At 36.1% G+C, this 13,928-nt stretch overlaps 1 protein-coding gene across 5 annotated transcripts in view; it reads left to right on the forward strand.

The window, feature by feature from the left end:
- C25H5orf34 (chromosome 25 C5orf34 homolog) overlaps positions 1-13,709 on the forward strand; it is a 30,508-nt gene extending 16,799 nt beyond the window's left edge. For all 5 annotated transcript variants that reach the window (XM_043887344.1, XM_043887345.1, XM_043887346.1 and 2 more), the window contains 7 exons: positions 2,590-2,681; positions 3,627-3,696; positions 4,357-4,527; positions 4,615-4,709; positions 6,266-6,364; positions 9,972-10,012; positions 13,297-13,709. In XM_043887344.1, coding sequence (XP_043743279.1) covers positions 2,590-2,681; positions 3,627-3,696; positions 4,357-4,527; positions 4,615-4,709; positions 6,266-6,364; positions 9,972-10,012; positions 13,297-13,490 — 762 coding nt within the window. In that variant the 3' untranslated portion in view covers positions 13,491-13,709. The remainder of the gene's footprint in view (positions 1-2,589; positions 2,682-3,626; positions 3,697-4,356; positions 4,528-4,614; positions 4,710-6,265; positions 6,365-9,971; positions 10,013-13,296) is intronic.
- Positions 13,710-13,928: the final 219 nt, after the last annotated feature.

A 13,928-nucleotide genomic window follows, 5' to 3' on the forward strand; every position in this document is an offset into this window, starting at 1 on the left:
CTACTGCTAACACCTTCCTCTTTTTTCTTCTTGGGACATTTAGTATTGTGACATTTTCATATTGATTGATGTTTGTTTACTAACTTACCCACCAAGAGGTAACCCTTGTCTTGTTTAACACACTATTTTTTTAGTGCATAGAACGGTAGATAAATGCCATTTAAGTGGAGGCTAGAGGCTGGGGGCAGGTATTGAGTACTGAAAGAAATGAAATGCTGTGGTAGGTTGTAGTAGACTAAAACAGGTAGGATGGTAGGGGAAATGTCCAGAGAAGAGCTTGGACCCTAAGGTAGGCCAGTTTATAAATGGGGCATTGCTTTTGGAGAGCCTCTGAAGGATTTAAGGAGGGAAGTGACATCCTGTTTTTGTTAGATGTGTTCAGAGGAAGATGCACTGAGGTGAGGAAGAGGTGCACTTCAAGATATAGAACCAGTTAGAAGACAATTGTTGTAGTGCAGACAAGAAAGTGTGAGGGCCGGACAGTGGTCCTGAGAATGGAAAGATAAGAATGGACCCAAGAAATATTAAGGACTGATGGGATATTGGAGATGAGGAGGGAGTTGAAAATAATGCCAAGTTATTGAATTAATCAATGAGTATGGGTACCAGGCACTAGATTAAATAAAAAACTTGTTAAGCCTAAAGTGTACTGATGACGGCCCTTTTTGGTCTTACCAAGAGATGTCCATAAAAGATTTAAATTCTATTATATCTCGTTCCCATCTTCATGATAGCAGTTGTAAGAAACTCATAATTATAATATGTGTCTTTATTTCCGAGAGGTTGAATTGTGAAAAATAAGCATTTTAGAATTGATGAAATAGAGCAGTGGGAAAGATAAGTACCTTCAAGGGACTCAGTATCCAACAGAGAAAAACGTAAATAATTGAAGGGCGATATTTTGAGTGCCTACCGTGTGCCTTAGCACACTGTGCTAATAGATGCTGAGGTTGGGCAGATCCCTGGAGGAGGGCGTGGAAACCCACTCCAGTGTTCTTGCCTGGAGAATCCCCATGGACAGAGGAGCCTGGCGGGCTGCAATCCAGAGGCAGACGTGGCTGAGCGACTAAGCACAGCACATACTGAAGTCAGCAAACAGATAAAGCCCCTGCCTTCACGGAGCTCCATTCTAGCTGGGCAGACCAACATTCAGTATAAAACTATTGAAATTATAATGAAAACCAAGAAGCAGGGAAAAAATGCAGATTTTGAAGTGAAGGTAATTTCATTTTTGACATGTTGAAGCTGAAATGTCTTTGTGATATCCAGTAGAGACTTGGATACTCGAGTCTATAGTCCAGGATAAATGAGGAGAGACTGTTTTTTGCCTGCCTACTATAGACTAAATTCTGTCCCAGGTGCTTTGTAAATGCATTATTTCATTAATCCTTGGGACAATCTGGATTGTAGGTAGTATTCCCATTTCATAGGTTGTGGGCACTGAGGCTTACAAAAGTTTGTCTAACCTGCCCATCATTGTAGTTTAGTGAGTGGCACACCTGTGAAATGAATCCAGCTCTGTCTGACTTCAAAGCCCATCTTCTATCACTGATAGTAAGCTATGAGCTACATTCACTTGTGGTTCAGTTCAGATCTCTACTGCTACTTCGCCCTCCAGCATTAGGTTCATATCCCTCATGATTTTTTTGAGGAGTAAATAAGATACTCCTTTGCAAACTACATTGCATAGCACCCAGCACATAGTATCTGTTTAATAAATGTTACTTGTTGCTGTTGTGATAGTTCTTTATTCAAAGGAGTAACAAAAAACATTTTTTTTTCTAATTCAAGAAGTTGAGCCTGTAAATAATAATATCATCTTACACAAACAAGCAGTTGTTCTTCCACTAATAAAATACAACAAAATGGGAACTTCTCTGGTGGTCCAGTAGCTAAGACTCCTGTGTTCCCAGTGCAGTTTGATCCCTGGTCAGGGAACTAGATCACACATGCTGCAACTAAAGATCCTGCCTGCAGCGACACAGACCTGGTTCAACCGAATAAATTAAAAAAAAATTTTAATGACAAAATGATATATTCATTCAATTAAAATAGTTCTGTAAGCCTTTCGGGTATATCTTTGGGTATACAGTAGCCTTTTGGGTATATCTAAAGAGAAAAGGGCACTTATATAGTAGGTTTCCTATTAATGCACAGGGAAATTAGTTTGTTAATTTGAGTATAGCCAAGATTTAAATTGAGCAGTAAATTATAGGCTGTTGAGGCACTTATGTAGTAGGTTTCCTATTAATGCACAGGGAAATTAGTTTGTTAATTTGACTATAGCCAAGATTTAAACTGAGCAGTAAGTTATAGGCTATTAGACTAATTTTTATATAGGATGACTTTTGATAGGCAGAATTTTAGACTTTAAAAAAATTGGGAAAGTAGAAAAGCATCACAAAATACCTTTAAAATTTACCTTTTATGGACTTTTGATTAAGTTAAAATAACTGCTTGCCTTGTCACTATGTAGATAAATATTTCAAGAAAAAAATAGCTAAGTTATAATGGCCAAATTTTATTACTGAGGTTTTTGGTTTTCGTTGTTGTTTTTTTTTTTTTTATTAATTTTAAACTAATTTTCAGAGAGAAGAGAAAACTTACTCAGTAAATAACCTTCCTCCGGATAGGCCAGGAAATCCATTTTCTGTGTGTTCTCTAATTAAACAGGCAACCAGGTAAGTGCTTCCCGTTCAACTGAATTCAGTGTTGTGTGTCTGAGAAACATGATGCATTTTCTAGTGCTTAGGATAAGGTTAAGAATTGGTAGGTATAATAGAAATGTCTTTAGTAAAATCTGTCAGCTTTTCTTTTCTCATCATTTATAAAATAAAGTGTTCACCATGTCACTATAAGAGTACTTCTGGCTTTGAAGTTAAATATGGAGAAATATCCATATGTTTCTAGGAAACATGTGCCTTTTCTCTGGGCACGTGTGGCGTCATTATCGTTCCTTGGTATCAAGCTGAAGGTGTGATGATACTTTTAAATTATCATACTTCTTTATTGTCCTAGAAGTGATCTTGATTTCTGAGAGTGCACGGAAGACAAACTGTAGTTTGGTTCTCTGGCTCATGTGTTTTTTAATTAATTAATCAATCTGTGGTGCCTAGAGGGATGAAAGTGGATTGTTCAACTAAATTGTTTTTATAGACTTAAGTCTAAGCAACTTCCAAAGTAGATTTGAAGGAGCAGAATTGGTCATTTGATTTTCCAGGGACAGTTGATTCACATCCCCACCACCCTTCAGTTCAGTTCAGTCGCTCAGTCGTGTCCGACTCTTTGCAACCCCGTGAATCGCAGCACGCCAGGCCTCCCTGTCCATCACCAACTCCGTGTGCTGTGCGTCTGTCACTTCTTAAAAAGAGCAAATTCTGAAAATTCCCTCCATTTGGATTCTTTTCATTGCCAAAAATTAGAGGAATAACCTTAACTGTGTAAGATTAGCACAAAGAGAAGCAATAGTGGTAGTTCCCTTTTAGGGGCTTAAGGAAGAAAAGAGGTCCAAACATATTTTTGTGGAAATGAGTTACTTGCCTCAAGTTGTATAGCAGTGAGCATGGGTTGCTAGAATTGGAAAACGACCATATTTGCAAATGTCTAAGTATTTTTCTTGTTCACAGAATTCTTCAGCATTGTGCCAAGATGAGGCTCTCTTTAAGCCATAACTATCGTATATGCTGCTGGAAAATGGTATCTTATTTTAAAAGCAAGATATTTTTAATCATTTTGTTATTTGTGTACATACTTATAAGTTCAAATTACTTTCATCCAAGTCATGTGAGAAATTCTTTGTCACATTAATACTGGTTTATTAAAAAATCCACTTAATAAACACTACAAAATTGGTCTGTTGTATTATGCTTTTACTGTATGTAGTTTGTTTTTGTTTCTTTTTTCTTAGTAGAGGGGGAAGGGCGGGGGACTTGATTGGATTTGAAGTATGTAAAAACATAGTTCTTTTAAAACATATTACACTACTCTATGTTCGTAACTGTAAAAGTAAGTTTTTTTTTTTTTTAATGTTGACTTGGAGGAAGTGATTCTCAGACCTTGATTTCTGTATTTATACTACTTTGATTATAAATCTCTATGTTGCTGTAGTTCCTATTCTTTGTCTATTTTCTATGTAAAGTTTAGCAGAATGGTGACTTTCCAAAGATACTAGAACTTAATCTGCTTATAATGGACTCTTGGATAGCCACTTCTGGAAAAGTCAGAACATGCCTAAGGATTCTGCAATATTAAACTTCTAAATGAGAATCTGAAGTTGCCTCAGAGTTAGTTAATTCATCATTTCAGTCTTGTTAGTGTATAACTCTATTTCTTACTGTTTTTATTGTCTGGTTTTAGGTACCTGGGATAAATGACAGCAGTGTACTGCCTTTGCTTTTGAGAGAATCCTTCATGCCTGGCGTGGGAAGATTTCTTGCGTACTCAGATGACAAAGTACATGCTATCTTTTTAGATGGCATTACTTTAACCCTGAATTGGAATTTCAGCTCTTTTATTGAAAAGAGACAGGTAATTATACTTCAGGTTGAAATCTCTCTTTTATTTTTTTTTCAGTTCTGGAATAATAAAACTTACCTTTCTTCCTTGTTTCTTCAGGTAAATCAAGGTCTCACCTTAGGTTGGTGTAAGTTAACTTTTCCTGATGGACAAAATCAGTTAATTCAAGTTCAACATCCCAGACCATATGAAAGGTACTGAAAAGTAATTTTAAAAAATAACTTCATGTTAGTAAATAACTTCCTTTTAGATGGAGGACGCATTTATATTATTTAACTTAGTTTTAAACCAAGAGGAAGCATATAAACATTTAAATGTTATATATATACTTTTAGTTTTTCCATGTGGCTTGAAGTCATTTCACCAGGTTTCAGAATTTACAATTATATTGTCCTCTAGCATAACTAAATAGATCAGGTCAGCTTTAATCATTTCCATTTGTATTCTAGTGATTTTTCGAAATAAATATGTTATAACTGGCTTGCTGTGGAGGTTGGACTGTGGTCAGCTGTGTTAACGAATTAAGTAATTAATCCCCTAGTGTGTGCATGCTCAGTCGTGTCCGACTCTTTGCAACCCCATGGACTGTAACCTTCCAGACTCCTCTGTCCTTGGAATTTTCCAGACAAGAATACTGAAGTGGGTTGCTATATCCTACTCCTGAGGATCTTCCCAACCCAGGGATCTAACCCATGTCTTCTGCATCTCCTGCATTGGCAGGTGGATTCTTAACCGCTACGCCACCTGGGAAGCCTGTTAATCCCCTAACCGATTTGAAATAAAGTTTACAGCCACAAATAGCTAAACTTACGTATATTTCTATAAAGAGAAATAAACTAGCTGATGCTTATTCTTAAAATGGAGAAGATTAGGGTTTCCATGGTGGTCCAGTGGCTAAGGCTCTGTGCTTCCAATGCAGGGGACCTGGGTTTGATACCTGGTCAGGGAACTAGAACCCACATGCTGCAAACTAAGAGCAAATAAACAAATTAATTAATTTTTTTTAATTGAGAAGATTATTGAAATCAGCTTTTTCATGAGTGTGCTTTTTCTTTTTTGGCTTATGGAATTTGTTATAATAATCATTCTTCTTGTGATGTTCTTGACATGTTAGCAATTTTACTTGAGGATCCTCACAAAACAACTGCTGTTTTACCTCTTAATTTATTTTCCTGTTGGGATTTATTGCATTTTAATTTAAATGCTCCAACATTTATTGGTAGTTTGAATAATTTGCCTCAAAAGATAAGCAAATTTGTATTTAGCAAGCATACTGTTTATTTCAGCCAGTTATTCCAGATCATTCATTTTATTGAACTTGATACTTTGTAATCCAGTGAGTTATATATAATTATGAATGTGTGTGTGTGTTACTAGGTGTGTTCTGGTTTAAATTTTAGAAAGCAAATGCTCACTTCATGATATATGTAGAGATATTTTCGTGATAAAATTTAATGAACCTCATTTTACTTTAGAAACTAAAAGGAGAATTTAGGCATTTGAACTTTGAATGAACTCTAAATGTTACCTTTGTTCTGTTTCTTAAATCTCGTTTTTATTAATCATGAATGTAAATCATTTCTAATGAATGAGAAAAACTGGCCTTTTTCTTTTACCAATGAAAAAAATTTTCCAAATAGCCCTACTTTAGAATTTTTCCCCAAATTAATAATTTTTACAATTTTTTGAAGATTTTTATAAATATTCTACATTTTCATTTTTTAAACCTCTCTTAATGTGTTCAACCTAGGTATGTGACAACAGTAATATCATGGTGCAGAAGGCTGACCCAGATTAGTCAACAAGAAATACCCATACATCCTTCATCTTCTGTTCCTGAAGAAAGCTGGTATTTATATTTATTTTAAACTTAATCAGTGTAGAAGAGCCAACTAATCCTCAGTTATTAAAATGTTAAATGGTAAACTGACTCTTCTTCCCAAGAAAACTTTCTCTTAGTTAAATATATTTAACCAGTTTGATTTTTTTTTTTGATAGCTTAAATCTTGACAATAATTATATTTAATTGGATATCTCATTTATTACATTTCATCATAATATGTTTCATCTAAAGATCAGAAAACTGCATTGAAAACTTCATATCAAAATGGGTGACTCTTTTAGTGTAAAAAGTTCATCCTGGATACTTTATAGAAAAATTTAGAGGAGGTTTTTTTGTATATATATTTTAGTAATATTAAAGGAAATAAAATGTTGACTAACAAGCTTTCAGAAAAACTTGATTTTTAAATAATTTCTATTAATTGTCTCTGTCAAATTAATTGACAAATCAACAAATAAAGCAAGATTTCAGTCCCTCCTGTGTGCAGAGGACTGGAACTGGGCTTTGAAGGAGTTAAGACATTTAGAGAGGAAGCAAGTGTAGAAATGAAAAAGGATATTTTGGCTTGTGGAAACAGAAGTTTTTGTGGAGCAGACACTTGTCTTTTGGGTGTAGTGTGACCGTGATGGATAGGAATAGATCTTACAAGGGGAATACAGACTTCACAGAACTGTAAGTTCCTATATGGGAAAAAAATGACAAGAAGAAAGATCCTTAGGAAAGCTAGTGTCACTGTGGGTATATTACAAAAGAAGGATACCAGGAAAAATTTAGGAAGCTTTAAATTTAAGTAAGTTGTGGACTTGCCTGGCTGTCCAGTAGTGGAAGACTCCATGCTTCCAACTGCAGGGTGTGTGGGTTCAGTCCCTTGCTGAGGAGGATCCCACATGCCACGTGGTGTGGCCAAAAAATAAACTAAGTTGTAAGGTACTTAGCATAGTGTGATGAAAAATATAAACATTAAGGTGATAACATTTTCGAGTTACTTAGAGAAAGAGGTACAATCAAATCAGTGGATGTTATTTGAATATCCAGGTATCTTAAGGATTCAGCTTTGGTCCATCTCTTCAGCTATGTAGGAACAGAAAAGTTGCCTCACATATACACAATGGAATATTACTCAGCTATTAAAAAGAATATATTTGAATCAGTTCTAATGAGGTGGATGAAACTGGAGCCCATTATACAGAGTGAAGTAAGCCAGAAAGAAAAACACCAATACAGTATACTAATGCATATATATGGAATTTAGAAAGATGGTAATGATAACCCGATATGCAAGATAGGAAAAGTGACACAGATGTATAGAACAAACTTTTGGACTTTGTGGGAGAAGGCGAGGGTGGGATGATCTGAGTGAATAGCATTGAAACATGTATATTATCAATTGTGAAAGAGATCGCCAGTCCAGGTTTGATGCATGAGACAAGTGCTCAGGGCTGGTGAACCAGGATGACCCAGAGAGATGGGATGGGGAGGGAGGTGGGAGGGAGGTTCAGGATGGGGAACACATGTAAATCCATGACTGATTCATACCAATGTATGGCAAAAACCACTACAATATTGTAAAGTAATTAGCCTCTAACTAATATAAATAAATGAAAAAAATAAAAATAAAAGCTTAGGCTTCACACACACACAAAAAAAGTTGCCTCAGTAGCTAGCAAAAAATATGGTTGGGAAGAAAGGGAAATTGTGCATGGCTATAAAATTGGTTACTTCATTATTGCCTAGCTGTCAAAATTTGTAAAACGTTAGCCTTTTTGTATGAAAGCTTAGAAGAGGGTAGCTGTCAAAACCAACTGAGAATTGAGCAGTTGAGAGAAGTACAGATTGGTGAAAGCAGCTGTGGGTGGAAGCAATGCGGAGCAGAGGGGAGACAAGAAATTGAGGAGTGGGGAAGGGAAATACAGTGTGTGCAACAGCTCCATTCCCCTCGCAAAGCCTAAGACGTCTGCACTGTGATTCTTGTCTTATAAAAGTGAAAGGGTTGAAGGAAGAAAAGAGGTCACATAATAAACAACTACCTAAATTGTATTTCAGTATTTTTTTTCCAATTCAACTTCTATTATTAGCTTACTGGTTCAACTTTTTAATAAGGATGCTTGTCGAAAAATAGGAGAATATTTCATAAGAAATTGGCTTATCGTATGAGCAACAGCATTAAAGGTAGTTTGTGTTGTTGCTTACACCCAGAAAATGTTTCTCATGTGTGAAAGGGTGGAGGGGGTGTGTGTTTTGCAATAATGAAGAGTCAGCAGGTTTTAGAGTAAGTCACATCCAGATCTTTACTACAGATGCTTAAAATGATGATAGAGCTCTGTTATTCTCCATCCATAGGCTGGAGTACAAGGAAAGAGTGCAGGCTGACAAGATGTATATGGTCCATTGTATATAATAAAGTCAGTAAAGCAGACAAGTCTTATACCCTTTTGTGAACTGTGAAAAGACTTTTCTAGTGACTTAAATAGAGAGATATTTTAGACGTGAATGTCCTCATTAATTTTGCAGAGAGCTAGTCCAGTTATGCTATTTTCTAGTTGTGTGCCAGTGCTCATGTTTCACCTAGTGATGAGGGAAAAGGCAACATACACATAAAAGGTTCTCCTGGATTTGTATACATTCAGCCCTCTACTCAATACTGGTTGCCGCAGTGTCTGTTTCTATGGAACATGGTAAGAGTCAGTATTCATATGTTAACCCTTCAAGTCAAAGAGAAGGCAATGTTTAGTATACTTCGCTTAAGAAAACAATGAAATAATTAGTCTATTCCAGAAGAAATTTAATAGAAAACAGTTATGTTTGGACACCTAATTCAATTGTATAAGAAATTAGCTCTAGAGACCATCCATTCCCTAAAAGTTCCATATAAATGAAGTCTTACTGTAAGATTCCTTCTCCTCCAAAGAAACTATCTAGGTATGAAGATTAAAAAGGTAAATAGTTCAAGAAAAGGCATTACAAAGAAGTTTATGATTAATTAACATAACAGTATAGGAATTCAAAGGAGAGAGCATTTCTGTCGTAGAAGTGATGAGATTTTAGTAGGTTTTAAAGTCTGAGTAAACCTTGTGGAGGAAAGTAGAAGGTGTGCCAGGTCAGCACCGAGTTATACCAGGACGGCTCGTTACCTCCCAGCCTCTACACTGAGTTCAGAAGTCCTTGAGATGGAGGATTTCTATTCACTTGCCTTACTCATGCTTGGGTGCATCCCCTCAGTCACTCAGTCATGTCCGACTCATTGCAACCCATGGACTATAGCCCGCCAGACTCCTCTGTCCATGGAATTTTCCTGGCAAGAATACTGGAGTGGGCTGCCACTTCCTCCTCCAGGGGATCTTCATGCCAGGGATCAAATCTGCAGCTTCTGCATTGGCAACCAGGTTCTTTACCACTGCACTATCTGGGAAGCCCTCCTGACTCATGAAAGACTATCAGTTGAGTCAAGGTGATCTGTGGCTAAAGTCAATATAAAGAGAATGCTTAATTTCTAGGTTCTTCTCTGTTAAAAATTCTAATCATTATGAAAAAAATAACTATGCTTATTTGAAATATTGTGGATATAAGAGAATCAGACAACTGGCATTAACCTTTTTTTTTATTTTTGGCACAGGTCTGTGGCTTCTGAACTTGAAAAGATACAGAAGTTTAATTGTATCCTTTAAGCATAATGTAATGTCCTGCATAATTTCTCTGTTTCCCTTGTAGGCTTAAGCTAGCCTGTGGAGACTTTCACACTTATATAATTATGTTCTAACATTATAACTGAGAACTGTCTCTGACTTCTTTCTTTTGTAAAATCTGTATGACTTTTATTTACTATTATTTTTTTTTTAATTTCAGCTTCATTGAGGTATAATTGAAGAAACTGTAACATATTTAAATAGTACATCACAGTGACCTGACACGCATAGCATTGTGAAAGGATCACCCTATCTTGTTAATTAACCCAAGCATCACTTCACGTATCTTCTGCCTCTCTTTTTCTTGGGGACAAGAGGGATGAGAACATCTTCAGTGTCATACAGCACAATATTATCAACTACAGTCATCATGTTATACCTTAGATCCTCAGACTTTATTCATCTTATAGCTGAAAGTTTATATGCTTTTACTAACTTCTCCCTCTTCCCCCACCACCCAGCCCCTGGCAGCTACTACTCTGCATTGTGTTTCTATGAGTTTGACTTTTTAAAAAATTCTACATATGAGGGACACCATATAGTATTGATACTTGTCTTTCTCTACTTATTTCACTTAGCAAAATGCCTTCAAAGTTCATCCATGTTGTTGCAGATGGCAGGATTGCCTTTTCTCACGGCTGTGTGTATATATGTGGGAATCATCTTTATCCATTCATCCAACAATGGACAACAATAGGTTGTTTCCATATTTTAACTACTATGAATAATGCTAAAGTGAACATAGGAGTGCAGATCTCTCTTCTGTAGACTGTTTTCATTTCTTTTGGATATATATACCCAGAAGTGCGATTGCTAGATCATATGGTAGTTCTGTCTATAATTTTTTGAGGAAACTCCCATACTGTTTTCCACAGTGTCTGTACCAATTTATATTTCTACCAAAGTACACAGTGGTTCTCTTTTCTCCACATCCTTACCAACACTCATTATGTCTTTTATATATATATAAAAACTTTATTTTTATTTTATTTTTAAAAAATGTCTATGTATTTGGCTGCATCTGGTCTTAGTTGCAACATATGGGATCTTCACTGCATCATGAGGATCTTCGGTTGTGGTATACTTTTCACTGTTGACTATATTAGCTGTGGGATAATCATATATGATCTTTATTATGCTGAAGTATGTTGCCTCTATATCCAGTTTGTTGAGTGTTTTTCGGCATCTATTGAGATTATATGACTTCTGTCCTTCATTTTTCATGTGGTGTATCATATTTTCATATGTCGAACCATCCCTGTATCCCTGGAATAAATCCTGCTTGATCATGTGTATGACCATTTTAATATAATTTTATTCAATTTGCTAATGTTTTGTTGAGGACTTTTGCATCTGTGTTCATCAGGGATATTGGCCTGTAATTTTCTTTTCTTGTGTCTTTATCTGGTTCTGGTTATCAGGGTAATCCTGGCCTCATAAAATCAGTTTTGAAGTATTTTCTTCTCTTCTATTTTTTGGAAATGATTGGTATTAATTCATGTTTAAATATTTAGTAGAATTCACCAGTGAAACCATCTGTGTTGGGAGGTGTTTGATTACTGATTCAATTTCCTTACTACCTGTTGGTCTGGATTCATTCTTGGTGGGTTGTATGTTTCTAGGAATCCATCCATTTCTTTTAAGTTGTCCAATATGTTGGTCTGTAATTGTTCATAGTATATTATGATCCTTTGTATTATATGATATTGGTTGTAATTTCTCCTCTTTCACTAATTTATTTCTCTTTTTTTCTTGATAAGTCTAGCTAAAGTTTTGTTCATTTTGTTTATCTTTGCCCAAAAAAAAACAAAGCCAGCTTTTTTTCATTGATCTTTTCTATTGTGTATAAGCTCCTTCCAGGGAGACAGAAACAACCTAGAGTAGGCCAGAGAAGGAACATGGAGATATCATCTGCCAGCCTTCCTCTGGGGGGGATCATACTCTGCCCATAGGTGTGTGCTAAATTAGAAACTTTTAAAAAATTTGTCTGCGCTGGGTCTTAGTTGCAGCGTGCAGGATCTTTGATCTTTTTTGCAGCACGTAGGATATTTAGTTGCAGCATGTGGGATCTAGTTCCCTGACAAGGGATGGAACCCAGGCCCCTCTGCATTGGGAGAGTGACGTCTTAGCCACTGGACCACCAGGGAAGTCCTAGAAGCTTTGAAAGCAGCAGATGGGCCGCTTTTAGGGAAAGATTGGGAGATGAGTGTCTGCTCAGAGCTAGGAGTTTTACGCGCCTGTCCCACACTTGGAAGTCTTAAAAAATTGAGGCATTAGATCTTGGGTCCAAACCCTTTACTCCTCAGGGTGAAGCTGGGAATTGTGAATTCCCCGCTATTGTGCTGAGGGTGGGGTTTATAGTGAACGCCTGTCTCATTCTTACCCATTTCTTTCATTGTGGATGTTTTCTTATTCATTCAGTGTATAGCAGTCACTTGGGTAGTTCCTGCATTTCTGACAGTGAGAATTGCTCTGTATGTAGCATAAATTCAGTGTGTTTGTGGGAGGAGGTGAGTTCAGGAACTTCCTCTGTTACCAGCTTAGACTGGACTCCTACTTCTTTTTGTTGTTAAACCTTTTGTTCTGTGCATTTCTACCCCACTCATCTAAATTTCTTTTACCCTCTTATTTTTCCATAATCCTATTCAAATAATAAAGTAGCTCTGAAATAGCAGACACATTTATTTTCACTCTAGATGTTTTAAGTTATTTAAAAATACCCTACACAGATTGTTCATATTCCTCTCACCCCTACTTTGTTCCCTTTCATTCCCGAATCACTTCATCACTTAAAGAAATGTTTAGTCACTAAGTCATGTTCAACTCTTTTGCGACCCCATGGACTGTAGCCCCCTAGGCTCCTCCGTCCGTGGGATTTCCCAAGCCAGAATACTGGAGTGGTTGCCATTTCCTTCAGGGGATCTGCCCTACTCAGGGATCAAACCTCGGTCTCCTGCATTGCAGGCAGATTCTTAGCTACCTGGAAGCCCTTAAAGAAATGTTACTGAGATTTTAGTTCTTTTATTTCCTCCCTGTCACCAAACTTTAATCCAAATACAGACATACATAGTCTTTTCCTTTCCCCTTCTTACATTCTAACTAGTTTCTTCATCTATATAAGGGATAGACGATAAATTCTGAAGTCCCAACTTTATTATGAATCCAAGAGATCTTCCTCCCAATAGAAAAATAATATTTTAATATGAAGGCTAGGTTTTCTGTATAGGAGGAAAGCTCCTTAACTAAGCAACTTAGTGTTATTGGAGAATAGTGGTGTCCTAAACCAGATTTCTCACAAGAAAAATGAACAGTCTTTGGACTGTTGTCAACCAAAATCTTCAGAAACCTTGCTAAAAGAAGTTAATGAAAAGAGTGTATCAGTGGCATTGAAAAAAACCTCTGAAATCCTTCAGGATATTGACAATCTTCTATCAAACTCTAAATGGTGAAAAATGGAATTAGTACAATATATTATTAAACCCTGCGGATATTATTTCAAGTGATTGGTAGAATATTACTAGAAAACCAAGAAATTATATATATACATGACTTGTGTACAATGAGTATGTGAGAAATGATATCTAACTTTGGAGGTGTTTTATCTAATTTGTAAATTTTAAAATATATATTTGTATATTATTAATAAAGAACCATTTAAAAAATCTGAACAATTTCTTATCTCAGATTTGAGAAAATTTTATAAAACTGTAGAGTTGTTGCTGTTTTGTCTTGTGGAGCATTCAATATTAATCAAGATTTTTTTTAATTTTAATATGCAGAATTGTGTGCATTGGTCATTTGCTATTTAGTCTCTCTACACCAAGTATTTTTCAGCAGATCTATGAAAAGAGAATCAGCTCTTTCAAAAAAAAACCTTAATGTGGACA

The sequence above is a fragment of the Cervus elaphus genome, chromosome 25, assembly GCF_910594005.1.
Source record: "Cervus elaphus chromosome 25, mCerEla1.1, whole genome shotgun sequence".
Classification (NCBI taxonomy): domain Eukaryota; kingdom Metazoa; phylum Chordata; class Mammalia; order Artiodactyla; family Cervidae; genus Cervus; species Cervus elaphus.